General features: G+C 36.8%; 1 protein-coding gene across 1 annotated transcript in view; it reads left to right on the forward strand.

The window, feature by feature from the left end:
* Positions 1–19,499, forward strand: part of LOC139145166 (nuclear receptor ROR-alpha A-like) — a 44,969-nt gene that overhangs the window by 17,537 nt on the left and 7,933 nt on the right. The window contains exons 3-4 of the mRNA XM_070716147.1: positions 6,013–6,151; positions 10,978–12,120. Of these exons, the coding sequence (XP_070572248.1) occupies positions 6,013–6,151; positions 10,978–12,120 (1,282 nt within the window). The remainder of the gene's footprint in view (positions 1–6,012; positions 6,152–10,977; positions 12,121–19,499) is intronic.

Raw genomic sequence — 19,499 nt, forward strand, 5'->3', positions numbered from 1 at the left:
TGTCTGTATCCCCATTATCTCAAAAACGGCTGTAGGTATTTCAGTCAAATTTGGTAGACATCTTCAGAATTCAAATGGCTGGAACTGAAAAGGTTTTGGTGGGCGTGGCTTGCATATTAATGAAGTTATCACAGTTTTAATTTTTCTGATACATGCTAGTCTATGGGAAGCATGATGACCATGGTTTCTGGACATCTCGACCCCTAACCACCTCGACCCCAGTCAACTCGACCCGCTACCAACCTAACCCTGGAATTGGTATATAGGGATAACTTAGCATATAAACAATTTTTTTGACAAAATGTCATGTGACCACGGTGACCTTTGACCTTGAATATACGTATATGTCCATAACTAAGTAACCACAAGTGCTACACCCTTCATATTTGGTATCCTTATGACATCACATCCTGTACCTCATTAATTATGTGCATATCTAATTCTGAGCCAGCCAATAGAGCTGGAGGTCTGATTTTTGGTATATAGGGATAGCTTAGCAATACAATTTTATTGACAAAATGTCACGTGACCTCGATGACCTTTGACCTTGAATATACATATATGTCCATAACTCAGTAACCACAAGTGCTACACCCTTCATATTTGGTATGATGGGAGACCTTATGACACCACATCCTGTACCTCATTAATTATGTGCATATCTAATTCTGAGCCAGCCAATAGAGCTAGAGGTCTGATTTTTGGTATATAGGGATAACTTAGCACTACAATTTTTTTGACAAAATGTCATGTGACCTCGATGACCTTTGACCTTGAATATACATATATCTCCATAACTCAGTAACCACAGGTGCTACACGCTTCATATTTGGTATGATGGGACACCTTATTATACCACATCCTGTACCTCATTAATTATGCGCATATCTAATTCTGAGCCAGCCAATAGAGCTAGAGGTCTGATTTTTGGTATATAGGGATAACTTAGCAATACAATTATTTTTTGACAAAATGTCATGTGACCTCGGTGACCTTTGACCTTGAATATACATATATCTCCATAACTCAGTAACCACAAGTGCTACACAAGCTTCATATTTGGTATGATGGGAGACTTTATGACACCACATCCTGTACTCATTAATTATGCGCATATCTAATTCTGAGCCAGCCAATAGAGCTAGAGGTCTGATTTTTGGTATATAGGGATAGCTTAGCAATACAATTTTTTTGACAAAATGTCATGTGACCTCGATGACCTTAGACCTTGACTATACGTATATGTCCATAACTCAGTAACCACAAGTGCTACACGCTTCATATTTGGTATGATGGGAGACCTTATGATACCACATCCTGTACCTCATTAATTATGCGCATATCTAATTCTGAGCCAGCCAATAGAGCTAGAGGTCTGATTTTTGGTATATAGGGATAGATTAGCATTACAATTTTTTTGACAAAATGTCATGTGACCTTGATGACCTTTGACCTTGAATATACGTATATATCCATAACTCAGTAACCACAAATGCTACACGCTTCATATTTGGTATGATGGGAGACCTTATGACATCACATCCTGCACCTCATTAATTATGTGCATATCTAATTCTGAGCCAGCCAATAGAGCTAGAGGTCTGATATTTGGTACACTGGCATAAGTATTTGATAGAAGTTTTATGCAAAACTACCAGGTTGAAAGGATGACTTTTAGTACCATTTTAACAAATGTGCCAATTATTCATTAGGTAGTTGCAGATCTAATTTTTCTTTTGGTCTAATGCTGCCACTTGTGTCGAAACCCGGTCATCGCAGCAATGTCTGTCTGTCTGTCTGTCTGTCTGTCTGTTGGTCCGATATCTCTAAAACGGCTGATCAGATCAGAATCAAATCTGGTACATAGATTCAGTTAGCAAATGGCAAGAACTGATTAGTTTTTGGTGGGTGTGGCTTGCATCCTTTTTGCTCATTTGCATAATTAGTGATTTTAGAAAAAATGGATATACATTAAAAACGACTACACACAATTTGATGAGATTTGCTACAAATGTTGATCACACCAAAATATATCAGCAGTGGGGACCATTAAGGGGTGACATGAAAGATAGTTGCTAATTTGCATATTTTATGAGCTTTCCTAATTAGGGATATATTTCTGATTTTACTCGATCAAAATCGACCAAACTTGGTATGTATATTAAAGATACTATGATTTAACATTATTGAAAGTCATTGAACAGTTTTACTTCAGCCAATTCCGAATTTGCATATTTAATAAACTTTCCCAATTAGGGATACATATCTGAATTAACTTGATTGAACTTGTTGAAACTTGCTATATACATCAAAGATACTGTGATATAACATTATTGAAAATCAAAAGACATTTTTACTTCAGCCAATTCCTAATTTGCATATTAAATAAATTTTCATAATTAGGGATATTTATCTGAATTGACTTGATCAAAATTGATGAAACTTGCTATGTACATTAATGACACTATAATACAATATTATTGAAAGTCATTAAGCATTTTCTCTTCAGCCAATTCCTAATTTGCATATTTAATGAACTTTCCTAATTAGGGATATATATTTGAATCAACTAGACCAAAGTTGACAAAACTTGCTACATATAATGCAGATACCATGATACAACATTATTGAAAATCATTGAGCATTTTTACTTAAGCCAATTCCTAATTTACATATTTAATAAACTTTGCTTATTATGGATCTATACTGGGATTTACTTGATCAAAGTTGGCAAAATATGCTATGTACATTGATGATTATACCAGGTTAAAACAATATCAAAAGTCATTTCAAATTGTCATGTCAGCTAATTTATAATTTGCATGTCTAATGAGCTTTCACAGCTCAGCATCTATGGTTTGAAGGACTTGGCCAACGGTAATTACACTTGCTATATAAAGTGGTGATACAATGACAGCAGTAAAAGAACTTTAATATTTTTATTCCAGCTAATTACATATTTGTATACTTCATGACCTAATCGACGGTGATTATTGTTCATTATGTTGATCATAATACTTTCAATGAAGTTGCAAACATGTGGCAAAGGTTCAAGTTTACACATAACTGCAATATATAATGAAACACGTGAGCATTTTCAGTTCATATCTGGTCTGATGAGACAATCTGGCTCCAACATAGGCCTTTAAGCCCCAATACCATGTATAACTGGCCCACTTCTGCAGGGGTAATACAGTATGTTTTGTGGGACTGTAAACAATTAATAGGAATGTATGATAAACAAATAGTTTAACCCTTTCATTGTTATCATGCACAAATTCACACAAACTGTTTTTCATATGTTAAAGGCCTGCGTTTGCGCCAGATCGTCTCATCAGAAAGTTTACCCGCCCATCAGATTACAATTTCAATGGAAAACTAAAGGCTATCACATCTCCATAATCCTCTTACAGACTAGAACAAAAGCGATCCCAGGGATTGCCAAACGGGCCTTTAAAAAGTCAGTAGCTGTAACTTGAATTTTTTTTACTGTTTTTGTTTTTAGTGTCAGTGAAAGTTTCTTGTTCTCTTCCCCAAAGCATGTCAAGATACACAGTGTTCAGCTTCTCAATGAGCCTATCTATATACATGCATGTGTAAACTGCATTGTTGTTGTTGACAAGTGAATTCTGGTCCAGACTGGAATTCAAGTATAAACAAGAACTTTGCATTTTACACATGTAGATGTTGTGTCAACAAGCTACATAGTGGATGTTTCAACATACTTTTTTGGGGAAGAACAAGAAATTGCAGTTGACATTAAAAACAAAAATAGTGAAAGAAAATCATCAAAAGTTACAGATACTGGTCCTTTAACCCTTGGATACTCACTCACTCAATCACCTTTGCTGATTTTCTTTTAAGCTGTTCATTGATTGAAAACTTGTCAGTTGTGTTGAAATCCCAAAAGCCGGTTTCAGTGATTTATCATGCTTTGGGAAATTCAAATAATAATTCTGTTGTCAGGTTCTAGCACTTCCAAACTGTCATCTACCAGGAAAGAGGGTTTTAGGTCAATGGATTTCAATTGCCGTGCGTGTGTTTTAATAATCCGTGATCCCTGACTGCTGCCGTTACGTTTATAATGGTAAAGGGACAAGGGTTCTCCCTTTCCAACTGCTAACATTCTGAAAATTCATTTATGAAAAAAAATAGGTATGTCCGGACCAGCTTACGTCAGCGTACTTGTACTCTGTTATCTGCTTATGTACTAACGCCTTTTTTCTGTTTTCAACCAAAGTGTTGCAGAGTGCATGGTTTGACCCTGTCACGAGGAAATGAATGTGCTTGATAGAGCTCAGGAAATCTTGTTCTAGTGAACGGTATTGATTGATTCTTTAATTTAGATATGGTCTTCGTCTGCGGGCAGTGCTGCTTTGAGTTTCATCGTTCTGCTGCGGAGAAATCATGATTAATATTTCTGTTTGTTGAGATTAGCTTAGAAATGCCGTGTTCATTGACACCATGTCATATCAATCAATTGATTAATTGTAAACCCGATAACTAAACTGATGAGGAACCATATAGAGCGGGCGTGAGTGAAGATTAAAGATTAAACTACATGGATAGGAACTGAATTGAAATAGTTTTCCTGACGTAACAAGCAATATTTACTCGATCTCCTATCTTAACAACTCCCTTGGTTGCCTGGCTCCAGGCTTTGCTTTTTAAGTGCACAATCGTGTTCATATGACATTCTGTGAACACAATAAAAACACCACAGCCAGGTCTAGTCTGCACAAATGTCCCTAATTTTGGGAAGACATTTACGCAAATGGGCGAAAAATGTTATTGATGTGATAATGATTTCCATCACTATTGTCTCTGTGACCCGGCATACTGAGTAAATACAGTACAAAATGCAACATTAGAAAGGTGTGAAAGTGAAATTAGTGTTTTCATTGCGCTGGTCATGATGTCATTGCACTTCATGAATATTCAACGTCAAAAGAATTTTTTATCAATTTGACCAATCCCTGGTATTTTGCTCACAACATGCTACTAGCACAGCGACTAGCACGGAAGCAGAACTGACAACTCCATAAAAAAACCAGCTGGTCTGGTCTAATCCCGAAGTTTTTGATATCTAATACACTGCTGTGTGTCTCTGCTTATTTCCACTCATGCCAGGCAACGGGAAATTCAAAGTGTAATTTCTGTATGTGTTTGTGAGCTTTCTGACTTGTGCGTGGTGGCAAGGGCTTTTGTTCACATAGTTGTATATATTAAATCAAAAATAATACGACACCAGAGTAATGGCTTATTGCTATTAAAAAGAAATATAATACATATTTATAGTTTCCGGGTCTAACACCTCGGAGTTAATGCTGGTAATTTTCATCACATGATAAAGGATTCACCAGGATGATGCTAAATATGTAGAGAATACATCACCATGAAAATTCTGACTGTTGCTATGGCATTGTGTACTTTTTCAATGCTAACTTTTCAATTTAATTTTTAAGAGGTCCTACATTGTACTTTGCTGCAGAAAACAGTGGGAATACATCCACCAATTTGCTGCTGACGAGAACTTTAAGTAGGATTGCAACTCGAGGACAGATATTGGGACTTTTTACAATGCTTTTCTGATCTGCTACTCGTGGGGAACTCATTTTGTAGCTCATGGAGTCAGTAAACTTTTTATTATCTTAGTTGATGAAAATCAAAAATCTAATATTTCTCCATAGAGTTAACACAGGGATGGCAGCCATTTTGAATTTCCAATATCGGTCAATCTTAGGTATTCCCTTTCTTTTGTGCCAAAATTTGTATGGTGACTCTTGATATGTCTTATTTTTGATTAGGTAAGAGAATGGTTGAGTGTCCCTAAGGAAACTTTGAGCAGAAGTTTTAAGTCTTTCATTTTGGAGGCGCATTCTACCTTAACCAGAAAGCTAAGTTCCTCCCACGCTCTGTGTCTTGTATCTTTGAATGACAGCCAAGAGTTTGCTGTGCCATTGCATTTGTGATATCTTTTATGAATTTTCATCTTTGTTTCATCACTTACAGAGTTTCTTTTCAAGGAGCCAGTCCCTGTATAAAACATATCAGTGCGTCGGCAAAGAGTGCGTTGTGAATAAATTTACCCGTAACCAGTGTCAGTATTGCAGATGGGTCAAATGTCAGGCTGTTGGCATGTCCAAAGAAGGTAAGCCAATATTTAAAGGTGTTTTCATGACAGGGTAATTTTAAATATGACATTTTCGTTAAACTTCAAACTTTTGTTGACATATAGTATGTGCCATTGTCTGCTTGAAACCATAGACTGGTGGCTTGCTGTGTAATTTTAACATGTTGGAAACTATAACACAGGGTCTAAATTGCCAGATAGCGAATATTTCACAAGTAGAAGTAAGATAAAAACAATGATATCATCACAGTAGTCTTGAATATATTGTAGAGTGATGTGCTGTGCAGCACATTCCCAGGAATGTAATCAAGAAAACGTAGATAGCACTATAGATTTGCAAGGTAATTTCTAGATAGTTTAATACATGGTATATATACTGGTATGCCGAGAGAATGAATGATTTGCTTCAGTTAGGAGGAGCTGCATAGCCATTTCAAAGTTACCATGTCCTTTTGTAGCGTCTTTTTTAAACATGTTATTTGATGCTAATATTCCGTGTTTGACCATGCAATTGTGCGGGAATTACATGAACTCAAGATATAGGAGATGGCATCCTTTTGCAAGTTTTGCCGTTTTAATAGCTCAGCAAATTTCTGTTTCAGAGGATGAAATTTTCCTCTCTGATACTCTTGTTAATTGAGCTGAGGAGGTTTTTAATGTTTTCAAAAATGAGTGAGCCAAAGATAACGTGTGGCGTCACACGCCCTGCTACCTAGAACGGTGTCGATCAGAATGATAACAAATCTTAGAAATCTGAAAATGAGAAAACATTCGTGAAATTTGCCTCTCCCAGGGATACAGCCAGAAAGGAGCAGTTTTTGAGCCTTGCCGTTTCCATGTGTAAGTGCAGGACAAACCTTGCCTGCCAGCATTGTGATAAGATCGTAAATAGTGTCAGAAAATGATCTTGTCAGATCTCAAAATTCTGGAGTATACAGAGGTCTCACGTGTAGCACCCGATAACTTGAGCTAACATGCTGAACAATTATTATCTCTCAGAAAAAAAATTACATCATAAACAAATAAAGCCCTACTGTTATTCAAGTTTTGACTTGTAAAAAGAAGAATTTTCAACGGAATGTTGTGTTTGAACAGGAAGTACAGTTTCAGCATGGCCAACCTTAACAAATGCTGCAATAAGTATTAAAGTTGTAATACAACCTGAAACTATTACTTAAGATAATTTTTGAAAGGCGGTCTATGACTAACAGATTTGCAAGTGTCAGGGTAGATTAATTCCCCAGTGGCATGTGGGTATGTCTTTACTCAGACAATAGCTTGAATGTTTTGAAAAATTTTTGTTATTTTTGCTTTGTCAAAGAAATACATTTATTATTATGCTTCTTGGAGTGTGCGGAAAATATTATTGATATTAATAATATTAATATTTAATTAGCCATGCCAACACATTGTATCCTGTACAATATGTACAGTTTACAACGCTGGCAGGTGAATTCTGTCTCAACTTCAGTCACCAACAAATATGCAGGACATCACGTACCGGTACATACAGGACATTACGTACCGGTACATACAGGACATTACGTACCGGTACATAGAGGGTTTATTTGCAGGTTGAATAGTAGGCGTTTGGAAATGATTTGGAAGTAGAGTAAGATCATTTATTAGGCAGAAACACCAAAAATGGCAGAAATTACACAAAAATTACATCTCGATACATTAGTGAATGCACAACAAAGTATCAGGCAGCCACAGGTGCTGGAAAACCACACTCTCTGGAAGAGTGTGCAGCAAGTTGAGAAATGAAATCATATCAATTAGTTTGAAAGTCTGCTAACCTCAAGTCAAAATTTCCAACCATGATATTGGCTGTCAAAAGGTATCTATTAGAAACATTGCCACCCAAGGCAATGTAGGTGATTTTTTGAAGCTGTATATTGCTCTGTTGGTCAGCAATAACTAAGAAACAAGCTGCACAACGGACACAACGCTCGGTATTAGCTGCCGATTGCACTGATACTTGCACCAGGTCAAAGTACTGCATATCCCTAGATGTGTATCAATGACCTGTCCACTGGTCTGTGAACACATGCAGTATAAGCTGTCTTCCCCACAAAGTGCCGATTGACACATCTACCTTTGTTTATTTACCATGTTCTGATGCGGCCTCTTGTAAACATCAAACTTTAACTGTACAGATAAGATCCCAAAGGAAAACCCAGATCTGAAATAAAGTTGGCCATGCCATACATGTATATCAGTGTACTTTTGATCAACCTCACAAAACAGCTTTTAAGTTTGCATCATCACGATAAAAATTAGTTTCTGTAAAACAGGCTCCTCTGATCATCGACGCGTACGGTGTATCATTGACCTAGAAATTTTCTCTACAGCTCTTTCTGTTGTGTCCATGACCTTTAACACCTAAATGTTTCTGTAAGGTGTGGTATTGAAAAACTTTAAGTTTCCAAGAACAGTCACATGTTAATCACTTGTTCTAGTACCATACATATTAATTTCATACAATAAATGTATGCAAGATACATAAAAGTTTTGATTGGACTGTGTTTCCAGTCTTTTGAGAAAGTCTTTCCAAAACAGAAAATACAGTATGTGCAATTGAAAGGGCTACTATACTTTATAATACACTTTGAAAGCTGTAAATTTGTAAAGCTATTCAGTTATATTTGATTGCATGAGTTGAATATCATACTTTAAGGTAGAACGTGCCTCGGGGACAGATATTCAGACTTTCAAACTTTTACAATTCTTTTCTGATCTACCACTTGTGGGGGTTCATTTTAAAGTTCTTGGAAGAAGAAAACTTTTCACCATCTTAGCTTTTTGATAATCGAAAATTTTACTTTTGTCCATAGAATTAAAAAATGATGGTGGCAATTTTGCATTTCAAATATCAGTAAATCTTGGGACATTTGTATCTCTAGGACCAAAATTTGCACAGTGACCTGTGATTTTCATTCTTGATTTTGGAAGAGAATGGTTGAAAAAAGTTTGAAAAGCTTGAAAAAGTTTGAGCAAAAGTTTAAGTCTTTCACTTTTGAGGCAAATACTACCTTAAATATATTTTCTGGAAACACATTTAGCTTTGTTATATTAAAGAAATAGTAGTCGTAGCTTTTGATGAATGATTTTGTCTTAGTTTTTAGCTACTATAGACTACAGTCTATAGAAGCTATTGGGATGGGTATCCGTCCGGCGTCCGGCGTCAGTCTGTATGTATGTATGTATGTATGTCCGTTTGTGAGGCGTCCGTCCACTCAAATATCTTGAGAACCGCAGTACTTACTGATTTGATATTTGTTGTGTTGATGAAAAATATGATTTTGAGAAACTTTTTTTTTTAATTTTTTGATATTGTTGAAAATAGGCAAATTAATGCCAAAAAAGGTGTTTTTGGTAAAAAATCTTCTTCTTCATAACCGCTGGCCAGACAGCTTTGTTATTTGGTATACAGGTCCCTAGAGATAACCCAACTTAGATTTGTTCAAATTGTGATGAAATATGCAAATCTGTATTTTTAAGGAATTTTTTTGTCATTTTTGGTCAAATTTGACTTACATTGTAAGTAATTCTTGTACTGTATAAACCCTATCAATTCACCCAGAAAAAAAAATTAATATGATTTTAAATAATTGAATTAATTAGGAAATCATCAAAGCCAAAATAATTTTAGTGTGGAATTATCAGAAAGGTCAACTTTTTTTGACAGTTCATAGTGAAATGCTTACCATCGTGGAGGATTAAAACATGTAAAGGCGACTTTCCTGAATCCCAACTTTAATATATTCTGAACCGTCATTTAGTGTGCCCTGTATGTTATCTAAAAGAAATTGCTCTTAATAGTTTGTCATGATAGGGTGGTCAAATAAATAGAGATAGAGAAAGTTCTAATTTCCATTTATGATTGACTGGGTAAGGATAAAATAAATACTTTTTGAGGAAAAAAATAGAGTGGTCAATTAAAAGAGTGGTCAAAGTGACAGGGTTTTTATGGTAAAGCTGGGCTGTAAGATTCCTCATGTGCTATTTATAGCAATTATGCAATCTGTATAAACAGTGCAACGAAAGTGTTACGTGATTCCTTATAATGCTTTTGATGACCTTGAACTTCTTAAGTTTCAAACATTTGTCTCTTCAGTGTGCTTTCTCTGACTACTTACAGAACTTACTTACAATCTTAATTTAAAAGTTAAAATGTGCTTGGTTAATAGGATGAAAATACTGATATTAAAAGATAAACCAGCTCAAATATCCACCTTCTTCATCAATACATGTGTCACAAAAGGTTATTCTCTACATAACACAGCAGAGCTCTGTCAACTGTTGGGTCGCTTGTTTTTCAAAACTGCTAGTCAGACAGCTTTAATATTTGGTTTACAGGTCCCTAGGATGACCTTAGTGAGATAATTTCATACAGTCAGGAAATACTTAATTTTGTATCCATGTCTATAGTAGCTTCAGGGACTTTGGCCCTATGTTTGTTTTCATCCAGTGCAAGTTCTTGTACTCCTCCTCAACGCATGTTGATACACCTACCACCTGTATTTTAACTTGTCACCACAGTGTCTATACCGGTACATGTAAAATGCACCGTCATCATCATTTAGACTTTATTATAAACTCTAGTCAAGATCTTGCGGAATTCACTTGTTCACAATATCAATGCAGTTTACTCATGTACATGGGGAGTTGACAAACTAAATACTGTGTATCTCAACATGCTTTGGGATAACAAAGAACTGTGGTTTACATAAAAAGCAAAAATAGTGAACAAATGATCAACAGTTATCAGCTACAGGCCATTCAACTCTAGAATGATTACATGTATAGTAATTTTTGTTTCCTTTTTACGCAAAATTTAGCTTGCAAACTTGGGAGACGCTCAAAGAAGCTCAAAGCAGCCATGAAGGAGAAAAGCAAGAAACTTCTGAACTCTGACATTGCCGTTCACGAATCTGCAAGTCAGCTGAGACAGAAGCCTCTTGTCAATCAGGTCAAAGGTCAGGAGATTGTCAATGTGGTTCACCCCTTTCGTATTGAAACGAAGGACAGCAGCCTGTCGGAAAAACCGATCAAAGTCGACTGCACAGAGAGTCTTGATGAGGTACCATTCACCTCGGTAAAAAAGTCGACAGCAAGATCAGCCAGTGATGAGGAGAATCCAATTAAGATGTATTCTTGTTGCGACAGCGAGCAGTCTGACAACACTGAAGGGCATGCTGGGGATTCCAACACGAATGACGAGGATTCGAAATTGACGGAAACGCCACAGGCGCAGATGGCCGCAGAGATAAGTGCCAAGGTGGCAAAAATGACAGCGAGAGCAGAAAGCAAACCCCCGCCCGAGCTTTGTGAGAAAGTACTGGAAGGAATGACATTAGAGGAGGTGATCAGTTGGCTCGAGAAATGCCAGTACGAAAGCTTCATGGCACAGCATCTCCGTGATCAGGCAAAATTCTGCAAAGCGAAGGAAAAGGCAATATTGAGCAAGCAACAGCAGAGAAAGAGTTCACAAAATACAAATTCGAAGTATGACCAAGCCCCATCAGAGTACCAGGCAGAAGGATTACACTTCGACAAAGAGCAGGCACCTTGCCAAACATCGCCCCTTGAAATGCCTCAGACACCGTTTGAAACAGAAGGTCTCTCTCCATCGAGGACGTGGCAGTATGTGAGCCAGTCTTTTACGGTGCTGATAGAGGGCGTTGTCACATTTGCCAAGCGTTTGCCGGCGTTCAAGACGTTTGACATTGATGACAGGATGACCATCATCAAGGCAGGATGCTTCGAGGTGGTACTCGTCAGGCTTTCCATGCTCTACCATCTGCCGTACAACTCCATGACGTTCTTCGGCACCGACATGGAGATGTCACTGGAACAGGCTCAGCGAACGCCAATGGGCGTCTTTGTGACAGGAATGTTTGAATTCTGCTCGAGGATCAATTCACTTCATCTTAAAGACACAGAGAAGGCTTTGCTCTCAGCTGTAACTTTGATGTCAGCTGGTAAGTATGAGCTACATCCAAACTATCGTTTAATATATTGTAGAAAACGGCATATTTTCAAAAAGTACTGCATTTCTTGCCACTCGCTTGCTATTACTCTGCTGAAATCATTTTCAAAACTTCCTTACAGATGATTGGTTGTCCTCTGTTTCCTTTGCATGTAAATCAGGGGTTTTTTCGTGTCCACAGCAACTGTTTTGAATTTAGAATATCACTAAATGTAGGTAATGAGCTTTCTAATCATAAGGTGTTCTTGATGATCCTCAATCTTATTTGTTCATTTTTAGCTCACATTTGTGAGGTTATCGTATAAGCTGAATCAGTTCATTTGCATCTGATTTGCATGTCTGTATATTTGTGGGTATGTGCGGATGTATGTCCGTCACACACAAAGGCTCCCATACCGCCAAAGCTACCGTCTCAGTATTTGGTGTACAGGTAGATGTAGGGGTTTAGATGTGAATTTGTTCAAATGAACACATCAGTGTCAAAAATGTGCAAATGAGGTAAGAAAAAGTGAAATCCTGCAAATGTGCAGGCCAGTAAGAAACAGGCCAACTCCACTGATCTTGAATCATTTCCTGTCATTGTTTATGAACTGTTACATATTAACAGACCTGATGAAACCATAGACAGTAGAGGGGGCGAAGACCGTCTATACTCAAACTAAGAGGGGCTTGTTTCTGCTATGCATGTTGCTAAAGTTGACCTCCAGTACCTAAAGTTTCAGACCTTTATTACTTTTGTCATTCCTGTTTTTCTGGTTTAAATATTTCTTGTTGTTTTTCTGGTTGTACTGTGCAGAAATCATTGTCATAACATCAACGTAGAATTTTCCTCCACTGAACTAGAAACAACATTTATTGTTGATCATTGGTAACCCATACTGGTATATACCAATTCTGATCAAATTTGAGCGACACCGTATAATTGCGGTATTTTTTTGTTGTGTACTTTGTTCTGCATTGTGAAAATCAGAAAATATCTTTTTTTTGCTCTCTAAGTATTCATATCATTAGGGGAAGGCTGCATTAACTTGCATGGTACCTGAAACCCGAGTCCTTGCCTGACCAACTCGGGTGACAAACAGAAGACTTTTAATCCCCAAGGTGTGAATGTTCCATTGTTATGTTTATCTAATCCAGCTGGTGCCATTGTAGTGCCATTGTAGGAAAGGCAGGTCTGTGAAATTGATCCTCTAGGGAAGTCGAGTATTCCTAAGTTAATGGAGCTTTCCCGTAATGTCTCCGAGCAGATTTTGTGCCCCCAGCTTTAACATAGCCCAATTTTTAATACTGCGATGCCATATTTCCCCTCAGTAACAGTGACAGCTTTGATATTTGGTATACAGGTTCCTACAGATGAACTAAATATGATATATTGAATATATGATGAAATGTGTAATTTTGTATTTTTGGTGCAATTTTTGCCATTTTTGGTCAAAAAAATTTGTTTCCCAAAAACTACTTGTCTGATGCCCTTGATATTTGGTATACAGGTTCCTAGGGGTTGTCTTAGTGTGATATATTGAAATTTGATGAACTCTTCAATTTTTGTATTTTTGGGTCAATTTTTGCCATTTTTGGTCAAAAAATGTGTTTCTCAAAAAGTACTTGTCTGATGCCTTTGATGTTTGGTATACAGGTTCCTAGGGTTTGTCTTAGTGTGATATATTGAAATTTGATGAAATCTTAAACTTTTGTATTTTTGGGTCAATTTTTGCCGTTTTTGGTCAAAAAATGTGTTTCTCAAAAAGTATTTGTCTGATGCCTTTGATGTTTGGTATACAGGTTCCTAGGGTTTGTCTTAGTGTGATATATTGAAATTTGATGAAATCTTAAACTTTTGTATTTTTGGGTAAATTTTTGCCGTTTTTGGTCAAAATATTTGTTTCTCAAAAGTTACTCATCTGATAGCTTTGATTTTTGGTATACAGGTTCCTAGGCTTTATCTTAATGTAATATATTGAAATTATGATGAAATCTTCAATTTTGTATTTTTGCAGCTAATTTTGCCATTTTTGGTCAGGCCATCCTGAAATGAGCTATCAAAGATATCCACCTTCTTCATCAATACATGTGTCACAAAAATTTATTCTCTATATAACACAGCAGAGCTCTGTCGACTGTTGGGTCGCTTGTTTTTTCAAAACCGCTGGTCAGACAGCTTTATTAATATTTGGTTTACAGGTCCCTAAGATGACCTTAGTGAGATAATTTCGTACAGTCAGGAAATACTTAATTTTGTATCCATTTGTCTATAGTAGCTTCAGGGACTTTTGCCCTATGTTTTATATAGTGCATTTATTGTTCACAGTATGTTGGGGTATTTTTTTATGAGTGTTTATACAGCTTTTGACCGTCTGTTGATTGACACAGCAAAGAGTTCAAACCATACTTTAACAATGCGGCATGCATAATAAACTGCACGGTATATCCATAACGTATTTTCTATACCCACTTTCTGGTACAAAGGGTCATCCTATAGTGTCATATTTTTACTGGTACTTTTCCACTTCAGTGAATGATTAATCCAGTATCCTCAGCGGCATATTTCTTCAGTGTGAGATTTATTGATTCAGTATATTTATTCTCACTGATGTTTATTTTCGATACAAGAGAGGGAAAAATTTACCGTTTACATTAAATACTAAGTTAAACCCATTATTGGATAGGTCATATCATAACATAGGTTTCGTGAGAAAACTCCATCTGTGCCATAATGATTTTGATACACTGCTGTAAGTTTTATTTTATGTCCAGGCTATTAAAATCAGAGAATCGGATGTGAAATCATGTTGTCAATATTTATCCCTCATGCAAGCATACAAAGTACATTTTCATATGTTTTGATAAGTGTGATTGCATTTAATGTATATCCAATGGTTGTTTGAATAATTTCCATATTGCCCTCATTAAGGAATTGCATGCCACACTGATTACAGAGTCAGCAGCAGGCTCCAGCTCAGAAGAATTCCTATAACATTAACAAATACACAAAAATGAATTATTCATCTGAAGTTGTATGACAAGACCTGCAGAAATCTAGCTTACGTTATTTTACAATTTGAACTTTTCTATCTACAACATTAATATGAAATTGTGAAAATCACTCATCCAAACTGCCGCAATAAACACAGGTCCAAAAACAAAAATGTGCCTCAGGGACCTATATTCTGACTCAAATTTTTACAAATCTTTTCTAACCAACCACTTGTAAGAGCTCATTTTAAAGCTTTTTTGAGAAGAAAATTTTCTCTGTCTTAGTTTTTTTTTTTTAAGTCACAAATTTTATTTTCCCCAAAGACTTAACACAGGGATGGCGGCCATTTTGAATTTCAAATATTGGTGAATGTTAAGTAATTTGTTACTTTAGTATCAAAGTTTGCAAGGTGACCCTTGATTTTTATTCTTGATTTGGTAAAAGAATGGTTGAAAGATTCATTGAAAGTTTGAGTAAAATTTTAAGTCTTTACTTTCAAGGTTCATCCAAATCTTCCATCAGCAAAAGCAAATTTGACCGTCAGCTGAGGACTCATTTGCTAAATGTGCTTGGAGCTATATTCTTTTGTTTTCAAGCACAAATTTAGAAGTTCTGTCAGCTCTTAGTCGTGAAAAATTATTGAAATAATGTTTGCTCATTTCATTGCTGCAACCTTGCATTAGTTGTACCCAGTCCCAGTAGTCCTGTTTCATAAGTCAGGTCCATGACATATGTACCAACATCAGTGATTGGTTCATCTGGTAATTTAAGGTCCATTTGCGCTACGCTGATTGGTGGGACCTCATGCGTTAGGTCTCATTACTATGTATTATTCACTTTACAGCTCCCTGATTGGTCAATGTGTAGGTCCGGTCCTCCAGTGTTCACTGCCTCATTATGCAATGTCCCACGTGCTTCCTGGATACCGCTGAAGTAATACGTTATTCGTGATTTTCACGGATCGGCCGAAAGTTACAACGAAAAATGCCCGACAAACCTTCATGCGTTAAATTTCCATGTTTTTACTTATCCCTGTCACTGTATGCATTACAGGCATGTTGGCTCGTTGTTTACCAATTGTTGTTTACGTACAAAGTTCACGTTTTTCATTTTCATTTTGATTTGACGGGGGCATTGGCCGCATCGACAACAGTGAGGCCTGTGAATGACAAGAGGAAACAATAGAGCTTCAAGAGAAACACATGGGGTTCGTTATATAATTCAGTAAGCCGTTTACCATGTTCCAAAGATCGAAAATTGTGACCGTGTGAGAACAGTTGTTTGCAGTCAACTGAATACAGCTTGTGCCAGCCGTCATAGATTCTTGTGGGTCAGTCGTACTGGTCGTAACCTACATATACCGATCTTTGGACAGACATGTATGAATATCTTTTTCGCAAACTCTTGGAGAAATGCAAAATTGACTAGATCAACCATTTCAACCAACAACCGCAGGGAAAAGGACAAAATTTATCCTGGCAATATTTAATTCATGTATAGTTCACAGTATCACATAAAATGCCATTTTATAGTGAAGAAACTCTCGAACAAGGTCAAATCTAACTGGATGTTTTGACAAATACTCGGAGTACTTTTCTTCATATACTGGGATCGAGCTGCGACCACGTGCAGGCATCATCCAAAAGTACATGAGATTGCATAATGAGGCAGTGAACACTGGAGGACCGGACCTACACTTTAACCAATCAGGAAGCTGTAAATTGAATAATACATAATAATGAGACCTTACACATGAGGTCCCTCCAATGACTGCTCCGAAAGTGGACCTTAGATAAGCGGATTAACCAATCAGAGCATGCAGTACATGTGTGTAGGACGTGTAATGTAGGTCATTTTGAAACAGGACTACTGTGACATATTTCAGTGTTTCCCGTACAGGCAGCAAAATTTCCCTTCATATTTTGTGTGTAGCTATACATCTATTTCAGTCTCCTTTCATGCTGACAGAAATGCACAAATACTCATTTTATAACGGGACATTAAATGATTTAGACTGCAGCATCTTCAGTGACGTATTTCTTGAGTGTGATATGAATATGTATCGACTCAATATTTCAGTATTCAGTATTTTTATTCTCTATTCTTTATTTATACATATTTCTGCGTCATACCTTCTCTTTTGAATATGCATGATATGAGTTTCAAATACGTTGTAGCAATACTTCATGTGTAAGCCGTTCACCTCCATATTTTTGGTCCCAACTCAAAATTATCAATGATGAATGTGGATTGTTTACTTGGAATTAGGGGTGAACAGGTCATTAGTTTGTTGCTTCATAGATCAGCCGTTGTTTTATGAGCCTATCTGTCAGTTTGATCATGCAGTACATTCATTCATGGTTTTCCTAATTTTTTTTTCTGTCAGTAAGCCTTGCATACAGTATGTTTTTTCAAACTCTGTCTTGACATGTTCAAAGATTATCATCTTATTTATGTGGTAAAATATTAATAAACCAGAGCTGAACCGGCAAAACACTGGGCTTTAGATAACAGATAAAGATTTAAGATTAAAATAAAAGATGACAAACGTGGAATTTATTTTTAAAAAACAGCATCATGTTTTGAATGTGTGATTTTGAACATATGCTATTTGCCTTCCCAAGGTTTTTACCTTTTCGTTTTCTGCTTTACTCACACTGTCATGGCTCTGTACATGTTTGACATACGGCATCCTCATGGTTACCAATGCTCAGTGCCTGCCAGGCATTGAATTTTCTACCATTGACATTCACTCAAGTTTTTAGTCTGGGTTTCTAGCTCCACTGTCTCTGATGGGGAGTTTATAAGATAGGTGGGTGTCCGCCATCATCTGTCATCTATTGGCAGTCATCGGCAGAGTCTGTTAACTTTTCACATTCTAAGAAACTTCTCAAAGTCCAAAACCACTGGTCTAATTGCTTTTGAATTTAATAGGCAGGTTTCTTATGGTCACCTTCATGAGATTTTTTTAAATAGTTTCAAAATTTGTTTATTTGTATTTTGGGGCAGTTTTTTAAAAACTCGTCCTCTCTGAAAGTCTTTTTCCATTTGCTTCGGAAATTGGTATTCAGGTTGCTAGGGGTGACCTTAGTCAGGTTTGTTCAAATTATAGTGGAATTTGCATATTTGTATTTTGGGGGCAATTTTTCCTGTTTTTGGCAAAAAATCTTCTTGTCTGATTGTTTTGAAACTTAATGTGGAGGTTCCTTGGATTTTCCATTATCAGGTTTCTTCATATTTTGTTGAAATTTGCATATTTGTATTTTTGGGTCAATTTTTGCTGTTTTTGGTGAAATATTCCAAAGAGCTTCATCATAGAATGCCCTCATCCAAATGCTATTATATGCTGGTTCCTTGGAGTGACCTCATACAGATTTGTTGACATTGCGATAAAACTTGCACACTTACACTTTTAGGGGCAAATTTTGCCAGTTTTTGTGAAGCAAAACAGTCGACTGGGGAGTTGAGCTATGGTTAGATGTTAGTGCTAAGGCAAAGTGCACTAACAACAAGGTACCGGTACACTACCAGCAGTAGCAGCCAGCACTGATGTATGCACATGATAACAGATTGGACTTTTTCCCATTCCAAAAAAATAACCTACACTAAGTATACTCTGAAATTTGCTGCTGATTTTCAAATATCTCCCATGTTCATTAGTGTTCCATGATTGACAAACCAGTATCACTGTGGAGCTATATCAGCGACCAGGTGGCTTGCTTTTGCTTTCAGGTGCTGATAAACTATTTTCAAACACCAGAGATGCATGTCTTGATATAGCATACAAGCAATAGCCCCCTCATTCTTCAGGCGTGTATACTTTTGTTTTGGATACAGTTTACTCCATATAGCACTGGGTTGGTAGCTCTTGCGGTATTTTGTGCATCGTACCTAAATCTTGTGTTATACAATTGAGGTTATTGCTTAATACAGAGACAAAAAAATCCCAAAGGGTCAGTTGCTTTCATATGATGGTGATTATTAATAGCCAGAAGAACATATGTGCCATGGAAACAACAGTCCGACCGGCCTGGATTTTTGTCGGCATTCTTTTTCCCATCCTGCTCAGCTGTGTGATCTTTCTCTCAGAGTTTCTGGTCATTGAAATGTATGTGTGCTTTTGTCTAGGTTATGATCATCACAGTTCTTTTTGTTTGCCAACTTTCCCTTCTTGTGCTACACCATGATCTCTGCAAGCGACATCTCTGCACCATAGCAACAATGAGAGAACCTAGCAACAACTCAAATCCTTGTGCGACAACTCTCCCACGGTCGTAACAACTCTGGTATCTTAGCGACAAGGCTCAGGAGCTCTGAAACTCTGTATGTTGGTTTACAGTTAATGTTGATTTACATGTACAGTTAAGACACAGCACTGACTTGTGATATGTGTGTTT

This window comes from Ptychodera flava, chromosome 12 (genome assembly GCF_041260155.1).
Source record: "Ptychodera flava strain L36383 chromosome 12, AS_Pfla_20210202, whole genome shotgun sequence".
Taxonomy (NCBI): Eukaryota; Metazoa; Hemichordata; class Enteropneusta; family Ptychoderidae; genus Ptychodera; species Ptychodera flava.